Genomic DNA, 22,930 nt, shown 5'->3' on the forward strand with positions numbered 1-22,930 from the left:
TCTGAAAAATAATCAGCTATATACAGGGTGATTATAATTAAAGTTTTGATTCCAAAACTATACAATAAGTACTGATCAGAATGACTTGAAAATTTGCATGGATACTCCTGAAGCAATGGAAGTTTCTTTCGCAAAAGAAAAAAGTGTAAAATGTGCAAGTAGACGATGCTGTACTTGGCCAGCAGTATAATCTATTTTGTGCAACCACATCATTTCGGCACTTCCACAGCATCAGTGTGTGGATAGAACTTCTATCAAGATGCACATTGCAATACCAGCTGCTGAAGACCCATTTTGACAGGATGCACCTTAACCCTTGCAACTTCTGGCTGTGGGGATACCTCAAAATGCTATAAACAGTGGTCAGATTAAGTGGTTTAATAAAGCTGAATTGCAAGCACATCTACATTATGACCATGGGGCATACTCTGATTCTGTTGTTGAACAAGAATTTTTGTGCTTTCAACCTCATAGCCAGAACACGCAGTGGACAACGTATTTAACATTTCTTAAGTAAGTTGTAGTTATTTGTTCAATTACTTCGTTTTTTGTGATGTTTCCATGAATTATGAAATCGTGAAATGTTATAATTAAGGTATCATTCTGCCATGACTGTCTATCGTTTCCATTCTGCGAGCAAATTTCCCACATGTTGCATGATATCATTAATTTTAAATTTTTAAGTATTTTTTCCCCTTTATCAAATAAAATTGAATTTTTTCAGGAATATTCATGTCAATTTTCAAGTCATTCTGACAATCGTTCTTTTTTTTACAGTGTTTTGAAATCAGAACCTTAGTTATAATCACCCCGTATATCGTAAACCATTGCTAATTAATCTGCATTATTTATGCTTCATTAAATACATTATATTCACCCAATTTTTATTACTTTTTGCAAAATAGCTTCGTAATTAAGTATACTGAAAGTAACTGGAGAAAAACCTTTATATATTATATGATTAATAATAACATTAAAAGAATTTTCAAACACTCAGTAATCCATTGAGTTAAGCAAAAAATAATTAAATTGAAAAAATTGGTTTTTGTTAAAATGTAAGAAATATTTATTGATTAATTAGCATGGGAATAGTGTTAATTATATTAATAAACATTTTATTTTAGTTAATTATTGGAAATTTGAATGATTTTTCAGATATTTTATTGTTTTTAATGTTAATACTATTTAAAACAAAAAACCGGTTTAAACCAAAAAAACCTGGTTTAAACCAAAAAAACCTGGTTTAACCAAAAAAACCTGGTTTAAACCAAAAAAACCCGGTTTTTTGGTTTTTTTCAAAAAAACCGGTTTTTTTACCAACCCTGCTTTGTAGTATGCATTTCGTTAAATGAAAATATTTTGAATAAATAGTAGCCATTGTATCTTTACTTTTTGAACATCCCTCCTAATTTTTAATTGTTGGATAAACATGAAAGCTTGATAAATAATGCATCAAAACAGGGATGTTGAACTTTTTAGAGTTGAACATCCCTGTTGAATATACATAAATGATTTCTAAATCACTCACGTGCTGCATAATAATTTTTGTAAATGATTGTGCACCACAATTAAATAAAATTATTCAAAATTCAAAAAGTTTTTCTCTTAAATTCACAATGGAAGATTTTGAACAAAAACTGCTGCCTTGAGACAGATTCCTGTTAAAATTTGATGGGTGATTCAATAAAATAAAAATAGTTCTTGCAACATTAAAAAAAAGTTTCAAGTCAATTACCTGGTTCAGAATCAGCATGGTTTGATGAATTACCAACTACGTCAGAAATCATTTTCTGAAAAATAAAAAAAGCTTCTCATGTAAAAAAAACTAACTAAAAATTTTAATTACTCATTTTATTTTATTTCTAAAAATATAAATGAAAACAATTTCAAAAGTTTAGCCCATGGAAAAGTTATGAAATCACATTAAAAAAAAAAAGCTTTATTTCTCTCCACCATTTCTTGTATAAACATTAACCATAGAATACTAACTATGCATCTCAGAAACATAGCCGAAAGTTCAAATGAGCAGCAAACTATTTGACCATGCAGTGCAACCCCCCTCCCTCTAGCTATGCTTCACAGCGCTTGTCTACTTTCCATTGGTCTATCTCCAGCCACCGTTTGGTTCTTTTCTGGTGAGTACTGTACCATTTCTGTAAACCTAGTGCGTCTTTAAGACACATAGTTGGTATCTAACGTAAATTTTCCTATGTCTCTCGAATGTATTGTTATTGATGATAGGTGCATTTAGCTACATCTCTCAGATATATTGTTAGTAATAATAACTGCATGTTTATGTATCTCTGAGACATTATTATTAATGATACATGTATGAACATTATATTTTGCAGATATATTTTTGAGGAGTTATTTGTCATTATTTTGTGAATGGTTTTGTTCCAGACCGCGATAATGGAATCAAGAAGACTAAGAAAAAAAACTGACTGCATTACGTTAGAAGAAATAGCAGCAGAATTAAAATGGTAAATGAAGGAGTCTACCTGAAATGAAACTGTAAGCAGTGAAAGCATAATTGAAGAGGGGATTTTCTCAGATGATTTTAATGACTTAGATGTAGACAACCAATTATGAATTCTTTCCTGAAGAAAATGAAATTTCGGCAAATGTTGTAAAGGAATTACTCCAATCACCACCTGAATCTCTGCATTCTCAAACTACTAGAAAGATTTACCCTCCGAGTCTGGGCTCAAGACTCAGCCAGTTGTCCTCTTGAAAGCAAATAGCAGACAAAAAAAGAAGAGATAATGATATTGAGAATAGAGCACCCAAACGAGTGAAACCTGATGGAGACAGTATATCGGAACGAAATTATGACTTTGTGTGGAAAACCATTCCACCCTCACCAGTGGGTCTGGAAACTCTGTGCGGAATAGTTGAAAATAGTTAGCCAATCTGTGGAGATCACGGTATACATACTTGTGTTGTATATAGATAGGGGGATCTTTATGTTACCAGACAATAAGTCTTGATAACTACCTACTTGTTTGAATGTGATACTTTATCAAGTCATATTGAATATTATTTTACAAGTTTTGAACTCATTTGCATTTTTTGCAATTCTCTTATATGATGCATTGATCTTTTTCTATGGTACCAAAAATGAAAATAAATAGTTTCTAATGTTTATAAGTCTGGAAAGTTGATAAGAGCATTGGCTAGCATATGAAAAATTCAAGTACGTTTTAAATGGTACATGATACGCCTTAAAAGTTCCAAAACACATTTGCACAAGAATATAAAAAAATTTCCATTTGTTATGAATGTATAGGAAATATTCAGTAATCCCTCAGCCGAAAAATTAATACAATAACTTCAGGAAGTATAATCGGTTTTAATGGCATGTACATCTAAGAGGCGCATAGTTAGCAACAGTAGTGTAGTTTTTATTTCAGTTAGCATTCTAGGGTTGAATAGGGTCAGTTTCATTATAGCAAATAAAATATAAATATTGGTTTGTTTTCGTCTTAGAGAGCCAAATACAGAGTCTAAAGGCTCAATAGGCAAAATTACCCACAGGTGGGTAAAAAAGCATCCTCTATTATTATATTATATACGCAGTGAAAATCCTATATCACTATACCGTCCATTACAATAATCAACTATACAACATATTACTCTCTGGTCCTGAAGCACTGTCCATAGTATTAACCCATTAATGCCAGTTGGTAAGAAAATTTGCCATTCGAAAGTTAATTTTTTTTCTTTGCCAACAAATGGTGGGAGTGGGTCCCACTCAATGTTTTTTTTCTTTCAAAAAATCAAAGTCATCTTTAATGGGTTAATACACTCCATCTTTAATGATAACTCCTTTATACCGTTATGTTTCTCTGTCCTCCTAGGTAACGTTATAATCATTATATAGGCGTTTTCTTATGTCAGGGGTCTAAAGCACAAGGGGTATAAAACACGCACTTAACATTGCACTTATAATACCCCCAGTGCTTTAGACCTCTAACATATAAATGGAAAAAAAAGCTATAACAAATATGAATGTTCATAATACCTAACCACAGCAACCTAAAATAATGAATAATAATAAGGAAATTAAGTTTTAAAAATAATACTTAGAGAAAAATACACTGCCGATGACAGAAAAGAATGTGGTCGCCAACATCCAAGTATAAATAGTTTCACGATTTTTTCCACCATGAATACTTTTTTGATACAATATAATTTGATACTATTGGCATACGCAAGGGGGATTCTCAAGTTACCCCCCTGGTCAAGTCGAGATTTATAGTGTTATATGGCAGGGAAAAACTTAAACCTCCAACCCCTTCAGAAGAAAAAAAATTAACCCCCCCCCCCCCCCCAGACAGGAAACCAGAGAAGTTGACTCTTACAGCCGCCAATGGTTTCCCTATCTCAACTTACATTACCAATCTTCTAACATTGAATTTGAACCTGCGAAGGACATTTGCTTGGCCATTCATCATAGTTGATGTAACCTGACCAATTATTGGTGTAGATTTTCTATCGTATTTCAACCTGTTAGTCGATAGCAAACATCACCGCCTCATAGACGGAATGACCCTGTTATCCGCCACTTGTTCCACTGCAAGAAATATCGCAGCTACATCTTTTTGCTTAAGCAGTATCCACCAATTATCATCACTAGAGCCCGGATTATATGCAAATGCATATGTGCATATGCATTTGCATATTTTGGCCTTTTTTAGCATTAATGCATATAAATGCATAAAATCAAAGAATTTCCAGTATAAGTGCATATTTTTGAAGGTTTACTTAAGCTCACTCAATTTTTTTTTTATAATTTTCCAAATAAATATTGTTCATAATATTTTCATAACATAGATTCTTTTCCCCGTATGTGAAATTTAGTGAATTAATACATATTTATAAAGTATTTTACGACTTACTAACTGTTTTATTGTAGGGTTATTTCTAGAGCTGTGTCAAAATGTTAATTTTGTTTTTAGAAATAGTGTCGAAATTCTTTTATTACTGCTATTTTCGTTATTGGGCAGCTACAACAAACTGAAAACTAAAAAAATGACTGAATAAAAAATATGTAGAAGTTATTTGCATATGCTGTATACATATATAGGAGGGGATATTTTTTGGTAAAAATGAAATACATATGCACTAATAGAAAAAATGTATTTTAAAAACACATTCGCTCTTTTTTTGCGTACTTTTGGTGTATTTTTGCGTAGTTTTGGTGTATTTTTGCGTATTTTTTGGTGTATTTTTTAATGCGTATTTTCTCTTTTTTTATACATATTTCGGAATTTTTGACTTTTTCAAGATTTCTAATGCATATTCTGGGGTGTTTAATGCATATTCTGGGGTGTTTAATGCATATTTCGGAATTTTCAGTGCACATTTTGTATTTTAAGTGCTTATTTTTGCATTTATAAGTGCATATTTTTGCATTTATAAGTGCATATTTTTGCATTTTTAAGTGCATATTTGCATATTTTTAGAGCATATTTTGCCACTTTTTTAGTGCATATAATCCGGGCTCTAATCATCACCATATCAAGATGTAGTCAAAGAGTTTCCTGATATTCTCCGTCCATACATCAAAAATAAGAAAATTAAGGAGTACGATATCAAGCACTTCATCGAGACTACAGGTGCACCAGTTTTTGCTCGACCTCTACGGCTTTCCACGAAAAAGTTGAAAGTAGCGTGAAAAGGGTTCGAGTTTATGATGCAACAAGGACTTTGTCAGCCTTTGAAGAGCAGTTGGTCTACTCCACTCTATCTAGTACCAAAGAAATCTGGTGACTGGAGACTATAGAGCACTCAACAAAATCACAGTTCCTGATCGTTACCCGGTTCCTTTCCTCACAGATTGCTCGCACATTCTCCACGGAACGACAATATATTCCTCAGTTGACCTGATTAGAGTGTATCAACAAATTCCAGTGCACGAGCCAGATATTCCGAAAACAGCAATTACTACACCATTTGGACTCTTTGAATTTCCGTATATGACCTTCGGATTCACACTACTTCGGATTCGTATACATGAACCTTCCAGAGATTCATGAATACGATCCTACAAGGGTCGTAATTTTTATTCTGTTATTCCCACAATATCCTGATTGCTTCTCCGGACGAGCAGAGCAAACTCATCTCCAACACTTAAGTGAAATATTCAGTCGACTTGACCAATACTGAGTGTGCATAAATGTGTCAATGCATATTTGGTGTCCCGACCATTAAAAATTCTTGGGATATGAAATTAGCAAGAATGGACTGAAATCGCTATCCGTCAAAGTAGATGTCATCAAGAACTTTATGCAACCCACTTCTGCCACGTTCGTGCACCGATTTCTGGGCATGTTAAATTTTTACCACCGATTCATACTTAAGTGTGCAGACCTGCGGCGACCACTCACCGTTATGTTGGCAGGTCATGTGAAAAACAGCCGGAAACCACTCAATTGGATTCAACAAGCTTCACAAGCCTTCGCTGATGTCAAGGAAGCACTCTGCAATGCCACTTTGCTCGTTCATCCAAAGCCAAATGAGCACATTTCTCTCATAACAGATGCATCGGACAATGCCATCGGTGCAGTGCTACAGCAAGAACATGACGGTGTGATCCAACCCCTCAGTTTTTTCCCTCGCACACTCTCCCAGTCTCAAGTAAAATACAGTGCGCATGACAGAGAACTTCTAGCTATTTGTAGCACAGTTAAACATTTCAAATACCAACTATAAGGACGTCATTTACAGTGACCATCCTCCATTGATGTATGCCTTCAAACAAGACCCGAACAAAGCTTCGCCTCGGCAACTACGGCAACTGAACTATATCACAGAATTTACTACTGATATAAGGTATATTCCCACACCAAACAATGCAGTTGTTGACACTTTGTCACGCATCGCAACTATTGCTTCTCCATCACCAATTGACTACGACACGATTACTGACTCTCAATGTGATGATGAATTACGTGAACTCCAAAGAAGCTCATCATTGAAGATCGTCAAACTTCATTTGCCAGACAGTAATATAACAAAGCACTGGTTTTGTGACATTTCCACGGGACACATCCGTCCTTAAATTCCAGAATCACAAAGACGACAAACTTTTGAATCACTCCATACGCTTTCTCATCCAGGCATCAAAGCTATTACCAAGTTGGTTTCTCAACGCTTCATCTGGCGCAACATCAAAAAAGATTGTCAAACGTGGACTCGAGAATGCATTGCATGCCAGAATTCGAAAGTTCACCGACATACTTGTTCCAAGGAAACAGTAATTTTCCGGATATTATGCTGAGGTGAGCTCGGAAAGAAAAGTCATCACGTCTCCGCCGGGACTCGAACCCAGGCCCTCTTGCATACCGGGCAAGCATGCTACCATCTACACCACTGGAGACACATGAATCTGCCTTCCTAATTTCACGCACTGTGTCGTGAGGCGCTGAAGTAGAGGCATTAGTAGCCTCTCTTAACTTCAGGAAATGGCCCCCGGGTGGGACGGTTTAGAGAGATATAGATGGCTTTTTTCTCAGCCAGAGATATCAAGGAAACAGTAATTTTCCAGATATTATGCTGAGGTGAGCTCGGAAAGAAAAGTCATCACGTCCCCGCCGGGACTCGAACCCAGGCCCTCTTGCATACCGGGCAAGCATGCTACCATCTACACCACTGGAGACACATGAATCTGCCTTCCTAATTTCACGCACTGTGTCGTGAGGCGCTGAAGTAGAGGCATTAGTAGCCTCTCTTAACTTCAGGAAATGGCCCCCGGGTGGGACGGTTTAGAGAGATATAGATGGCTTTTTTCTCAGCCAGAGATATCAAGGAAACAGTAATTTTCCAGATATTATGCTGAGGTGAGCTCGGAAAGAAAAGTCATCACGTCTCCGCCGGGACTCGAACCCAGGCCCTCTTGCATACCGGGCAAGCATGCTACCATCTACACCACTGGAGACACATGAATCTGCCTTCCTAATTTCACGCACTGTGTCGTGAGGCACTGAAGTAGAGGCATTAGTAGCCTCTCTTAACTTCAGGAAATGGCCCCCGGGTGGGACGGTTTAGAGAGATATAGATGGCTTTTTTATCAAGGAAGAGATATCAAGGAATCATGATTCCTTGGCTGAGAAAAAAGCCATCTATATCTCTCTAATACTTGTTCCACTCTGGTCGAATTCACAAAGTACCGAACACAATCGATTTCAACACATCAATCTCGACATAGTTGGCCCACTGCCATTATGCCAAGGCTCGCGTTACCTCCTAACGATATCATGCTTTGCCAGACTGCATCCAAAAGCAATATTTTTTTAATTTCTGATTCCTTTGTAAAGTCTGTTTTATTTTCCTCATATAACTTTTAGCAAAGGTTCAGCGGTTCGGAAGGCATCCACGCCTCAAAATTGGTTTTCTGTGGTTCCCAACTTCAAGGCCAGAATGCGAGCTGATCTCCTCGTTAGAAAATCTCGCAGCAGAGAGCAACAGGCCTGCAATGTTACAATTATTCATTCATTACACTTCACTCACTATGAGTTGAGAAAACTCATACTTTAAAAAATTGATTGCAGATGGCAGCACTACACGTGCAAGCCTTACACAGAAACAAACTTCATGGAAGATTCACAACACAGACACGCACATTCCAACATGTATCAATTCGTTAGAAGTTCCACAGAGGAATATGGACGAGGTGCATGCGTCTGGTTCAGTAGTAGCAAAGGTTCAGGTGTTATGAATCCATATAAATCCGTCAGCAACATTTCTTATGTCACAGGACATACAGTCGAATCCCGTTTTAACGAATACTGTTATAGCGAAAATCTCATTTTAATGAACACTTTTCTAATCCCCCAAATAAGTTTACATAGGAGCAATGCTAAGTAACCTGGAATTCCTTTGTAACTAAATTTTGTTTTAACGAAGTGATTCCTCCGGTCTCTTGGAATTCCTTATAATGGGATTCGACTGTATTATGAACCTAACCTACATGGCCCCCACAAGGGTGGGGCTGACAGGGCTCTAGCCATGGGGCCCAGGACGATTTTCATAATTTTGTTTGTTTTTTCCCCATTATAAATTCATCATAAAGGGGCCTATGAAAGTCTAGTCTGAACGCAAAACATCCCAGCCCTGGGGCTCTGCTAACCTCCCTGACTTTTGGGGTGTCATATTATGTCTTAACACACATTTCCTAATGTTTATATTTTTTTACAAAGGATCCTCTCTCTAGCAGTGCATCACATGGGCTATTAGACATTTTCTACCACATAGAATGCATATAAATATGCACTTTTCTTGTTTGAGACTTTTCAGTTCAATAAGTTGTCCTCAGTTTGCCTATGTGTATCACATTTGAAGGTTGTTGGAGATTTTGTAGTTTGACTCTTTCTATTTGATTCAATCAAATTAATTTTTAGCCTTTTGGCTGGTTTTGTTTTGACCGTGACAATGGCTGACTGATGATGAGGACAACAAGAAAGCTCTCTTTTAAGAAATGTGTTGTGTGCTCTAAAACTAAAAAACAAAAAGAAACCAAATATTAGTTTTCTTTTAATGATGTAATTTAATACCATAATTTCTTTTTAATAAAATTGGTGCCCAGCTTCACATTATAGAATATATTACATATAAACTGAATGATAAAGTAAAAGACTTGGAATTTCTTTTATATATATATTTTCTATCTTATAATTAGTAACATGCAAGGAAAAATATTCTGCTTACATGTCATTTTAAATTTCAACACATCGTTTTTAACATGAATTACAGATAAATATTTTCCTGAATTCATTTCAAACTTAAACAACTTATGTTGCCATTGCATTTAATTGAGAATTAAATATTTCTATTCAGATCAGTAAGTAATAGCTTTTATTATTATCATTCTGTGCCTGATCTAAATTCTTAGGGCCCTCGTCCCCCGTCCCAACATGATAAACTAGTTTTGATGTTTTCATAAAAAATTCAATCAAAAAAACATTTTAATAGTCTCAAATTTCCAAGAAAAGGAAAAAGGGAAAAGCAAATTGGTCAGTTGACTGGTTAAATGAGAGTTGCAAACCATTGTAGTTAATGAGCATCACATGAAACATTTTTAAAAAACTTGTATTAATGTTAAACGTCTGGTGCAAAACTGTGACCTGTCTGCAAAAATGGTAGATGCCAAACAAGTCTTGGGATTGCAATTCTTAAATCACGTAAAAATTTTAATTTTTAACAGCTTTCCTAGTTTACTCTTCTCAAAAATCTATGTAATAGTTTCATTACATATGTTATTTTTATTGACTAAACAATTCTTACTTAATTACAGTTATGGTCTGAACAATAATTCAGTGATTATGCTTGAGATAGCACAATGTGCATTTTCATAGAAAATTACGTAACTTTGAGCTCGTGTAAGTCAGAGTATGGCTGTAAAACATTATTCGTTTTTAAAATGATGTACAAAACTAGGTTAATTTTTCCTTTTACATGAGGAAAAATTGTATTTTTAATCAGATATTATGGATCAGTGACGTGCAGCTGATACAGTTAAAAAATGACAGTAATGATAACAATATATAAATTGTCAGGGACAAGAAAATGTCTACCAACCATTTCATTTTCATTGGTTATGTGATAATCAGGTAATGGTGGAAGAGGTGGAGGTTCTTCTGAAGCAACTTTGCCAGGAAGATCATTATAATACTCTGGGTCCTCTCCCCAAGCACAATCGTCACCATTGAATACTGGGTTTTCCATCCTGAGTGAGCAGAAATCAAAGATGATAATAATATAGATTAAAAACAATTGAAATTTCAGAAGTAAAAAATTGTAGTTTTTTTCTGTTTATTAAATACTGTTTGTTTATTTGCATCTAACTGCTGTTTGATCGCGCAGAAACAGCACAATTTATACAATAAACTTTGCACAATTTATAAGAATAGAATAGGTTCTAAAGTTTTACCCAAACAAATAAGGAGCTAATTTTGCACAAGTTGAAGCTGCCAAGCGATATTCAATAAAGTTAAAGAACTAACATGCTCAGTATGAATTTCATCATTTTGATTACTCACTTAGCTTTAATGGTACATAAAAATTAGTTTGCACGTATAGAACTATATACACCATACACTTCTATTGCATGCAACATTTTGCTTCTATTTGAACAACAAAGAGATTAGAGCTACCTTTTGCTGTAATCACACTCTTCTGGATATACTAACAAACATTTCTGTCATTACCATCTTCAACACCAAGACAGAGAATCTTGCCAAGACAGAAATCTTAGCAAAGATCACAACTGGCATTACAGTTTATTGCAAAAAATTTCTACTGAATTGAGGCCAGGATTAAAAGTAGGCCAGAGAATGTTCTCTTCACACGAGTCATTAAAATATTGCTTAACTGATCCCATGATCATACATGAACAGGTATATGGCCCCACTTCATAGAATCGGAAGAGAAAGAAACACAAAATTGACCAGAATGTTCAGGTATATTTTAGCGTTCGTCCTACTGGTCACAGGTCTAGGTAATTGCAATTTGAATACTTCTGAAATTCATCAGATGTCCAGACATTGTTTTTCAACAAAAGGCATATTTACCTATCTGGAACTGTCAGAGCCCGTGGCGTTTTCTTCAAGAAATCTTTAAAGCGAAGTTCAAAAGCTTGACCAATGGTTGTTATAACGTCTTGAGCCAGTCCACCACCACATTCAAGGACAAAACATGCTCTTCCAAACTTGGTATCTTTAGCAACATACGCAACAAAGTCCAGAGTGTCCTGGGGAAAAAATGATAGTATTGAATACCATGAACAAAGGACAGGATTGCGAAAAATCAAGTTTCACCAAGTTTGTATTATTTATGCTAAGATTTACCAAGAGATAAAATACAATGCTATACTCACTGCATCACCCCCTGATGCAAAAGATACATTTGGCATATCGTGATTGGCAATGACCTGTAATTAAAAGTTTCAGAGTGCATTATTAATCTATTAATTATGCAATATCATTACAACAAAACTTTTCTGAATTGAGGCCAAAACAATTCATCAATCAATCAGAGACTGTCCATTAAACTAATTAAATCCTTACTATTATAAGTCATGTTTATTAAAACAGAATGAGAGGATTTAATCATACGCTCCAGATAAACATGCATGGAACTTTTCCATCTATTGTATTGATCAAAATACATGTATAAAAACTCATTTGTCTACACTCATTTCAGACCTGTACATGAACCTTCGTGCGAGTGGTTTTTTCTGCTTCAGTTTTTTTTCTTTTCGTAATCTCCAATGACTAATCAACTAGCAATTGCATTTATAAAAAATTAAATATGAAAATTTTTAGTTTTATACATACTGCACCAGATTCCATAACAGTGAGACTAAGGTGAGAACTTGTGATCACAAGATTTACATTTGAACCAGCAAACTCCATGTTTGGTTTCTCTGCAAGCATACGAATGACCCTCTTGTCCACCTGGTGAACATGAGAAAACAATTCCTCAATCAATCAGAGACTGTCCGTTAAACTAATTATATACTAACTATTATAAATCATACTTATTAAAGTTAAACTAATTATATACTAACTATTATAAGCCATACTTATTAAAACAGAATGAGAGGATTTAATCATTTATCAAATGAATACAAATACAATCATACATTGCGTGCATTTATTTTTATATTATTCTCCCCCCTCCCCGCCATGTTTTTTGATAACAAAAAAACAAAGAAGAGATTAAATTGCATTAAACAGTTTATAAATTTATTCCATTTGTGCAATATGTATTGTATAGCTACAGTTGAACCTTGACTAGATTAAATCAATCAAGAAGTAAGACCAGGGTCCAGAGTCACAACAGATATTGAGTACCTTGATTACAGAAGATCTCTAAAAATTTTCCCAATAACAGCTTCCCAATCACAGATAAATTTATTGTGTAGGATGGTAGTACTGATAATTACACATATTCTACATATCCAGCAATATACAGTAAAACCCTGTCAGATGTGGTCACCCTTTTTTTGTGGCCAAATAATAATTTCCCCTTGTATAATAAAAGTATGCATTTCAAATCCCTGATTAACGGTCACCCCACTTTCATGGGCAAATTTTCTTGTTCCACCGGTGTCCACAAAAGAGGTTTTACTGTAACATGCCGTTACTTAAATTTGTCTAGCTACAATCTTGGTTTGTAGAGAATTACTAGCGAAGATAATTTTTGTCGCACTAAGGTCATTTTTTGAACACAAAGATTAATTAGACCAGCACCTATAATTTATTACTGATTCTGAACGGCAACCTTTTTTATACTCAGAGATGTTAGTGTGCTAACCCATCTGTGGGACTCCTTGCTGTAGTAATTTTTTTTCTGCGGTCATATCAGCATTTTTGTTATACCTCTGTATCAGGAAAATACCTGACAAGGACAAACAGGGTACCAACTCACTCATCACATACCAGGTCAATAGACCTGGGCTACTGCACCCTATTAGTGAAGTTATAATCTCTTCCAAAATGAAGAACCAATAACACCATAACCCAGTTCCTCCTGAAGACTGCAGTGCATTATCCTGCAAAATAGAACCAGAGATAGGAACTATTATTGAGGACGTTACTAAGCCAAACCTATCAGGTATATATAAATCCAGCTTATTACATGTTTTTTCTTTTAATGTTCATTCATTTTATAAAGCCTTTGCAAGCTGATTCCAATACAAAGATATTTTTCTCAGGTGTCATTTTCCATGTCCTGTAGTTTTGAACATCATATTCTAAGATAATTATTTTTATCGATTTGTTTTTCCCCCAAGTTTTTAATTACTGCTATTTCCTTCCAATTGATATCTCTTTCTCTAATATCCAATTTACATTACCACAACTCTCTTCCATTGATGATATGAAGTCGCGCTACAATATTGAAGGGGATACGTGACTAGTCAACCTTTGCCTGGCCACATGCCTTGTTTAATAGAGACATGGTTAATTACGATTATTGTTCTTAAACATTTTGTTAAATTTGCAATAACATGTAAGGGATATGCAGAGTGGTTTATGAATAACTCAGCACCAAATATAAAAATGAACTATATATAGCTCAAAAATAATTGAATTGGAGAAAAAAAGAGACATACTTTTCTTTTCTTATCCACTGTCTTCAGTCCAGCTGCTTCACAAACTTTATTAATACATTCTCTACAATGAGACAAATTAATTTACTTTAGAGAAAAAAATATTGCTTGCTAAGCTTATTTAGATAAACATTTATCTCATTACATGATAGAAACAAATATTCAATTAAAATCTTAACTTTACACGAAGAATTCCTTAAAATTATTTAAAAAATTTAAACAATTGAATGTTGTTTTCTTTCTTTTTTGAATGAACAACGCTTGCACATTGGTATTAACAGATTTTCTAGCTATTGACTTAGACTGAATTTAAAATTTTTGGCATCTGAATGAATGTTGTTCACTTGCTGGTGCACATGTCCAACTTACATATAATTTTGACTAGACTAGTCAAGATATCTGTGCATCAGAGACACTACATTCAGTTACTCAACGAATATGGTAAAGAAATACAACTTTCACCTGTTTTAAAAAAAATATTAAAGAATATATAACGCAATAAAGAATTGATATATTTTCTTTGCAAAAGAAATCAATGAGTTTCTTTGCCATTCAAATGTACTCATTAAATTTAACATTGTCTAAAAATATTGTGCACTCACATGGTTTGTGAATTAAAAAAATGAATATGAAACTCTAATGACACCGATCACTGTGGTAAAATATTTGTTGTTTTTTTTCTTAGGGTTGGGAGGCAGTTTAAGTGATACATAAAAAATACTATGAGCCACTTTGACTAAGTAGACCGCTTTAAATCGGAATTGCACTACCCTGGCAACTCAGGCATTTTCAGAAGGAGAGTGAGAATGGAGGGGGCCTTACACATGACAATGTATGTATGTTTGTTCACAACTTTGTATAACTTGAATGGGTTTGTTCAACTACTTTCCTGCAATGCAGCTCAAATCTGGTCTGATACATGCCAGATTAATGAGTCAATCACTTACAACATCAAGATATTCACACAAAAAATAAATATCCACTATTTCCCCCTGTCAGTACATTTCAAACACAAAACACTTAATGAAAATACTCACTTTGCAACAAAAGAGCGAAGATCAAAATCAAGAGTTTTCATTGAAGTGTTTATCTCCAAACAACCAATGTACTAGAAAATAAAATAAGCAAATAATATCAGAATATGGCAGACTGAAACAGATATGATAAAACAGTATGCAGTGAATTCTATAGAAGTGCTTTCCCCTTTGGAGAAGTGTTGTGTTTTCCCAGTCCCATTTTTTTTCATATAATATAATTTCCAGTTTAAGAAATTTCCCCATTTAATATGTATATATTATATTGTCTCCATGACAAAATATTAAGCAGGATCCACAATATAGGTATGAACTTTTTACAAACACTGCAACTAATTCCTATTAAATGTTTCGTTCATATTAATCTGTCATATCTTTCATACTGTTCATATTAAATTTTATTCAATTGAAGCATTTGCTATTTTAATGTCATCCAAAGGCAAGTTTGTTCACAAATAATTTTCCCACTTTATTTTCTACTGTATTTTCTTAATATCTTAGCCTTTTGTTTGTTTAAGTTCTTCTTACTGATCATTTTCTTGATCACTCTCTCATACCCTGGTTATCTCATGAATATTAGGACAGATTCTAAGTGCTTGATTATTTAAATTTTATGATTTAAAGACGAACTTACTCGGACACCATAATTCACACCTCGATCTGCCACCAATGAATCAGGATGAAGCCAACCTCTTGGTGGCTTTTTTATCAAGCTTCCAGTTTTTGACCACTCGCTCGGGAAACTTGGTTCAGCTGCATGTGGCATTCCACTAGACCATGGGAGCTTAGTTTTTCGCATTCTATTATGGCACCACAATTATATGTGAATAACTGCTCTCTAGATAATCAAGGAGTTTTTTATTCTCACATAATGTTACAGTAACTGTAAAAGAAAAGAAAACAAATGAGCTAGTTTTATTAACATGCATTTATATATATCTACAAATCTGAAATGAATCAGGGAGTTAAATTGTTCAGGAGGAATGCTTATATATGAAATGCACTTTTTAACATTCCTCTAAAAAATTTCTAAAAATAAACTGTAATAAATTGGTGCAGGCTGAAGAAAGTGTTCTATATCTTTCCTCCTACAAGGATTTCCTCACATTACATGGTGTGCTTGAAACACAGCCATCAATCTTTAAAATCGAAAGTAAGAATCTGCAGATGTCAAAGAAGTTTTTGTTCCCCATTATTAAAGTTGCAGATCTGCCTGCCTCAGCCAAAATATTCTTTTTCAGTGAAGGCACTAGGTTTTTGCAAAGCCAAAGACAACTCTTTCATATAGTCCTTAACATAATGATTGAAGATATCTATGCTGTGAAGGGCTCTCTTGACCAGGGACACAACTAGATACTTTATCGGCCGGGGCAAACACATCTTGGCACCCCGTGTAATGTAGAAAGAGCAGTTTAATAGGGAATTTGGCTTCCCCTCTAGTTCAGCATCCGGAGCATCAGACCCACCTACTTTTCCCTAGTTGCAGCCTTGCTCTTGACCGCCCCATGGATGGAAAATGGAGAGGAATGTGTAAAAGATGGAGCAGAAATGTCTACTACTATGTACTGATATTATCACCATTGCGCCCCATTATACAAGTGTATATCTCCTCATGCTGGGAACCAGGCTCAATAATGACACAACTTTATAATAATTTACATACTACATAAAAAGTTATTGGCACATATTATGTGGCATATTGACGATTTTTGTTTAAGCATGATAAGAATCAATGATAAAAAACTGAAAGCAAAATATGCTTTTTAATTAATTTTTTTTTTCGATTTGGTCATTTTTGTCACCACTGTCATTTCATGAGCACTAATTAGACCAAGGCCAACAGTTTATAGCTGATTATGAATTTGATTGTGTGTTTATATTTTTTCCTTCACACGTCTTGTCGAGAAGTTGATGTATTAAGTACTTGGCGAAGGACTTCCTGTGTAGCAATGTACAAACTTTTGTTTCACAACTATAATGCATTTGCATACATACAGACATGTAAACGATATATAGTAGGGCGCAATAGGATGTGTAGAGGTGTCACAAGTTAGTGAACTTAGTTCATAAACTTTGCTGATGCTGGGATACAACACAAACGGTGACAACATGACAATGGAAAAATATTGTTACTGCAGGGAGCCCCACGCCGAATAATTTGAGCACCAACCTCTCGGTGAGTGTAAAAAAAAAACAAAATGTTGAACGCTACTCATGCCCTCCACATCTTGGAACAGGGGACCCTTAGGTTGAACTCTCTGGTGGGCTCTGAAGCCAGATTTTTCATGGCCCTTCCTCAACAAATTTATAGCATGTTGTTTGGAATCAGCAACAAATTGTAAGTACCATCTAATTAGCCCTCATGCATAAAAAATTATAATGGTGCAACAAAATTTAAATATATAGTAGAACTTCTCGATAATGGACACCCTTGGAAGCTAAGATTTTGTCCGCTAAAGAGACGTATCTGTTAATGAATAGCGAAATACACCAATTCCCATTCATTGATGTGATTCAAAAAAGTGTCTGTTAACGGAAGATTATTATTATATGAGGCTTCACTGCATGAACTTAGAGGACCTCTTAATGCATTCTATGTCCAGGATCTCCAAGTCAAATCAAGCCCTGCATATCATCGAAAACTCTTTTATCGGCAAAGATTGCGTACGCAGGGTTACACCAAATTTGGCAATATCCAATTTAACCTTAGTGGCAGAATCGCTTTGCTCACCTTTAACATTGCGAAGATCGTTATTCAGAAATATGTTGGCAGCACATTCTAGGCAAGAAATCATTGTTTCTTTCAGTTTTCTGTCAAAGACTGAAGCATTTCCTCATCTGACTGAAAAATTACTTATCCATGAAAAAGCTGGAAAACTTACAAGCAAAAAATGCATGATGACGAACAGGTGCTATGCTCCTGCATATGCCAGCACCATCTATAGTAGGCGGTCTACTATAACTGGTGTTGCCTGAGCATACTAAATTTCGGAAATCTTAGCCCTTTTAGCAATAAACAACAAAACAAAAATTTACTAGGAGGATACCCATGAAACTTAATCGAGTTATAAGAAGCAATAAACTCATCTGTTAGTCAAAGTAGTTATATGTTACTCATCAAGTAGTCAAAGTAGGTGTATGTTACTCATCAAGTAGTCAAAGTAGTTATATGTTACTCATCAAGTAGTCAAAGTAGTTATATGTTACTCATCAAGTAGTCAAAGTAGTTATATGTTACTCATCAAGTAGTCAAAGTAGTTATATGTTACTCATCAAGTAGTCAAACTCAATCTTTGAACTGTCAATGGTTCACACTTTTAACAAGGGCAAAAGCTTAAAACACTGAGAAAAATCGCTTACCGCAACAAATACTAAACGAAAATGTTTACTTACGGAGAAGATTTATCTAAAAATTTCCCTCCTTGCCCATAACTCTTTAATGTGGAATTTCACATACCAACACGGGGAGAAGTAACGACATGTGCCAGTTTCGCTTAGGTCAATCGAATACAGGATGATCGAAACCCTCGAAAAAAATTGCTAATTGGCTAGATCTTCCTCAAAACATCTCCGTCACTGGCGCGACCACAAAATCAAAATACCACAAATTCCTTTAAAACCGTGACACCATGACACATCATACGGCGGTCACGGGTAAGGCTTTGTTTACTTCAATTTAAATTATCCTTTTTTTTTTTTTTTTTTTTTGCAGACGAGAATTGATTTTGATTATTCAGCCTCATTATTAAAAATATCAGACGATTAAAAATTAAAAAGTTAGGTATTTTCTCTTATACGTCATCCATCAAAATGTAAACAAACGTTAGTCGCGGCCGTCCGTTACATGCGTAATTGTGCTGTTTTTTCTTGGAACTTTTTTTAAATGTAATAATGCATATCTTTTCATTAATTTTTCATTAAATTATTTGTAGATTGTCCGAATAGAATCCTACAAGCATTTATGTAAATCTTGTATATATTTGCATATGCTACGATTGTTATGCTTCTTCATTTTGTTAAGTAACTTCGCATGTGTGTGTTTTTCAGTGAAACTTCGATGTAACGATACTCGGCGAATCATAAAAAATATTGTTGTAGAGGGATTATCGTTATTTCGAGAGGCAGCAATTTAACATTAGAGTATAGACGTTTCTAAACAAGACTTGAAAACATATCGTTTTAGATGGATTTGTTGTTATATAGAAAATCGTTGAAGCGTGGGTTCACTGTATATAGGCCTATGCGTGTGTGTATATATGTTACTGCCACGAAAGGGGCCAATTTTACGAATTGGCCGAGAGTTGTGGCCCAAGTCTGATTTGCATTCGGGCTTTGGCCAGCCAATGTTCGATGCGCTGATGTAAGATGGTCTTGTGGATCCAAAATCTGTTGTTTTTCATCGCTGGCATGTAATACATGGCTATACATGGTAGATGTATTGGATTAGCTCCTTCGAATTTAAAAAAAATGATTACCTCATTGTGACTGCGAAATGATGGGTTGCCATAGATAATGTTGGCATAATTACTTTGACCTTTGAAGACCGGACACACCCCACTTCCCATCTCATAGAGATATCGAAGCGTTCCCGAAGGGTGGGTGTATTCGGAAAGTTTTATTATAAAAACAAAACATTGTCGCCTCATACGAAGGCAACCAAAAAAAAAATATATATATATCAAGACGATCGTCAATCTAAAATCATATAACAGGTGATTCAACTTTAAACATAAAACGCCAATCGAAATTATAAAGAAGATTATGCGATGATAGCCCTCCCATAAGAATCTTGCCATCGTCAGTTAATCGAATGATTGTCAATAATCTAAATCTAATGATTGTCAATAATCTAAATCTAATGATTGTCAATAATCTAAATCTAATGATTGTCAATAATCTAAATCTAATGATTGTCAATAATCTAAATCTAATGATTGTCAATAATCTAAATCTAATGATTGTCAATAATAAATATAAAATTTCGAATCGCAGAGTAAATCAGCTAATCACAGCCATCCATTGTCCAGCTCCCACATATCAGTTCGATTGTCGGTATCGGTCGGTATAGAATGGGCCAGTTCACAAACTTGCTGATTTTGGGCTTTGACAGTAACATATATATATATACAGTTGAGCCTGCTTCTAAAAAATTTGGTAGTACAAAGTATCAGGGTGCAGAGGTGTCAACATGAAAACATAGAGTGGACTGAAAATCGGCAGTAGTTTTTTTTTTCTTTTCAACACATACATGGGACTAAAGTCCTTATGGAGGGGGAAGTGGTGCATAACATTGTATGTTCATGAATTATTGGAGGAGGGAGCTTAAACAGCCTCAGCTCCTAGGTTCCAGCACTTATGTATCGATTATAACATTTTTTCCCCCCATCCTTGGCCTGGGCAAATGGATTTTTCTGACACTCCATCTGACTAGAAATGTCACATGCTCAATCTTGAAAATCTTAACCAGCTTTCATTATCACGAGGTCCTCTGTACTTGACATTCCCCTGGGCCATGCTCAGATTCGCCCATCAATTAAGACAGCACTGGTGTAAAGACATTTCCAAACAAGACCTATAAAAATATCGTAGAAAGATTTATATCAAGAGAGATCATATCAAATATTGGAGAGATTATATCAAGTATCAGTGTAACAAGGTTTCACTGTAATATAAAATGAACAAGGGGTTATAAATAGAAATATGATTCGGAAATAAAAACTCATTTGGTTATAAATGAAAATGGGACTCGCTTTTAAATAATACAATCATCTGGGGCAAAAGAGTTTCTCTGGGTTCGGTCAAAAATGGTCTCTGCATTCAATAAAAACAGGGTTGTGGGATTAAAAATTCAGAACTCCAGGCATAATGACTAGCATGCAAAAAATTTAATAAAAATGGAAATTTGGAATATACTTGTATGTGCCTAAGAGAAAACAAGATCCACAATGAGATATTCCATCAAGAAAAACTGACGTTAATAATCTATATAAATAGTGCAATGAGACAAAGAAAATAAGCTCCAAAATTTAAAAGGATTCGAATGTCATGCTCTTTAAGACAAAACTAGCGACCTGTAGGAATGACTTTGCCATCAGACTATGACAAAATAGACCAACCACAATCAAGGAGATGGCAAACCTACAAGCTGAAATAATAATAATAATGGTCAACAGAAAAAAAACGCTAACCAAAGGAAATGGGTAATCACTATGAAAAGAGCCAACAGGTTAAAAAAGAAATTGCCAAACAAAAGCAGGATTATACTAGCTGTTCCTATTTTTTGTTTTTTCTTATTCTACAGCCCTAGGTTGGTACAAAGGACATAAAACACAAGTCAAGTCACTCTTTTAAATGTACAAAGTAATATGGTTTTCTGTTGATGTTTTTAGTTGATGAAATGTACTGAATTTTTTTAAGTAAATAATAATTATTTTTTTAAAAGGTGGAGTGATGGAAAGCTATATGAAGAATTGTTCAGTGGATGTCGTGGCCAATTATGTGCTTTGCGATCTATGTAATGAGGCCTTCGTTTCAAAAAGAAAATATAAAAAGCATATCCTCAGTCACGAAGCTGATGACGTCTTGACATTGCACCCAAGCATTCAAGTATCGAATGTTGTTCCGCAGCACGTGCTGCATCTAAAGTTCAGTGACAGTCATCTGTGCCAGCTGTGTGACAAGACTTTCTGTAGAAAATCCGACCTCGAGAAGCACTATGTCACTCACAGGGGCGAGAAACCTTTCATCTGTGAGGTTTGTGGGAAAGGATTCGTTAGAAAAGGTAATCTACAGACTCACAACATGATACACACTGGGATGAGGCCTCACGGATGTGATATTTGTAAAAAGACCTTCACAAGGAAGAGTATATTGCAACGGCATCTTTTGACTCATTGCACCGAGAAACCGTATCAGTGCCACGTATGCAACAAGGGTTATTCCACCAAAGAGGATCTTCAGACTCATTATTTATTTCACTCGGGAGATACGCCTTATGCCTGTGAACATTGCAACAAGAAGTTCACGAGGAAGTTCACATTGCAGAGACACGAACTGACTCATAAGAACTTGAAGCCGTTCTCGTGTGACTGTTGTGGCGAAAGCTTTTTACAAAAGAATAACTTGCTCAGGCACCAACGTGCTTTTCACTAAGCTTATAAATCAAGTTGGTATATAACTTTGCTTTAAGCTTGTTGATGAATTCTTTTTGTTCGTCCATAAATTGACATTGAATTTATTTATACAATTGGTTTTTTTTTATAAATTATTTTCACCAACTCGCTTTGATATTTTTTTTTTTTTTTTTGCCACTACTGCTACTTAAATGTACATATTCTCTGGGAAATTTCTGACAAATTGGTGCAAGGTGAAGCATGTGAATGCCAGATTTGGAAACCCCAAAATAAAGACGAGTGCTTTTGCCCCCTTAGTAACAGCCTACTTATCTCTGTTTACAGCAGATGGTGTTTTTTAGTAATGCTCTAATGTTCTGAAATTCCATTTTCAACATTCTTCTGAGATTCGTTAACTTTCGAGTGGTCCGCCAGATCCGACTCCTTCATCACTGAAATGATTGGTTCGAAACTCGTAGTTTTCTTGAAGCGACTTTAAATTATCTGATGGCTGACTTTTTGCCATGCTGAACAAACCATCCATACATGGCATCCACCCCCTTCCCTCAATCACAGTATCTGCCTATGATCAACAAGATCTTTTAACACAATGGGATTTAATACGACTAATCCTTTCTTATTACCTCCAGAGAAAATCGAGAAAAGGA

General features: G+C 35.0%; 2 protein-coding genes across 2 annotated transcripts in view; one reads left to right on the forward strand and one right to left on the reverse strand.

Annotated features, from left to right (window-relative positions):
* Window positions 1–18,806, reverse strand: part of LOC149071697 (SHC-transforming protein 1-like) — a 29,204-nt gene extending 10,398 nt beyond the window's left edge. The window contains exons 1-9 of the mRNA XM_089247811.1: window positions 18,544–18,806; window positions 15,785–16,033; window positions 15,154–15,224; window positions 14,120–14,180; window positions 12,339–12,458; window positions 11,879–11,932; window positions 11,574–11,752; window positions 10,582–10,729; window positions 1,736–1,790 (exon numbers count right to left, since the gene is read on the reverse strand). Of these exons, the coding sequence (XP_089103937.1) occupies window positions 1,736–1,790; window positions 10,582–10,729; window positions 11,574–11,752; window positions 11,879–11,932; window positions 12,339–12,458; window positions 14,120–14,180; window positions 15,154–15,224; window positions 15,785–15,949 (853 nt within the window). The 5' untranslated portion in view covers window positions 15,950–16,033; window positions 18,544–18,806. The remainder of the gene's footprint in view (window positions 1–1,735; window positions 1,791–10,581; window positions 10,730–11,573; window positions 11,753–11,878; window positions 11,933–12,338; window positions 12,459–14,119; window positions 14,181–15,153; window positions 15,225–15,784; window positions 16,034–18,543) is intronic.
* A 162-nt stretch (window positions 18,807–18,968) lies between these two features.
* LOC149071698 (uncharacterized) lies at window positions 18,969–22,588 on the forward strand. Its single transcript, XM_089247704.1, has 2 exons — window positions 18,969–19,035; window positions 21,593–22,588. The coding sequence occupies exon 2, from the start codon at window positions 21,601–21,603 to the stop codon at window positions 22,300–22,302; it is 702 nt and encodes a 233-aa protein (XP_089103830.1). The 5' UTR covers window positions 18,969–19,035; window positions 21,593–21,600; the 3' UTR covers window positions 22,303–22,588.
* The last annotated feature ends 342 nt before the right edge of the window (window positions 22,589–22,930 follow it).

The sequence above is a fragment of the Pholcus phalangioides genome, unplaced genomic scaffold (assembly GCF_987345545.1).
Source record: "Pholcus phalangioides strain wild (caught in Gottingen) unplaced genomic scaffold, Ppha-v1.0 ptg000018l_1, whole genome shotgun sequence".
NCBI classification, from domain to species: Eukaryota; Metazoa; Arthropoda; class Arachnida; order Araneae; family Pholcidae; genus Pholcus; species Pholcus phalangioides.

Coding starts and splice junctions, on each gene's coding strand:
- LOC149071698 (XM_089247704.1), top strand. CDS start 21,601: ATGGAAAGCTATATGAAGAATTGTTCAGTGGATGTCGTGGCCAATTAT.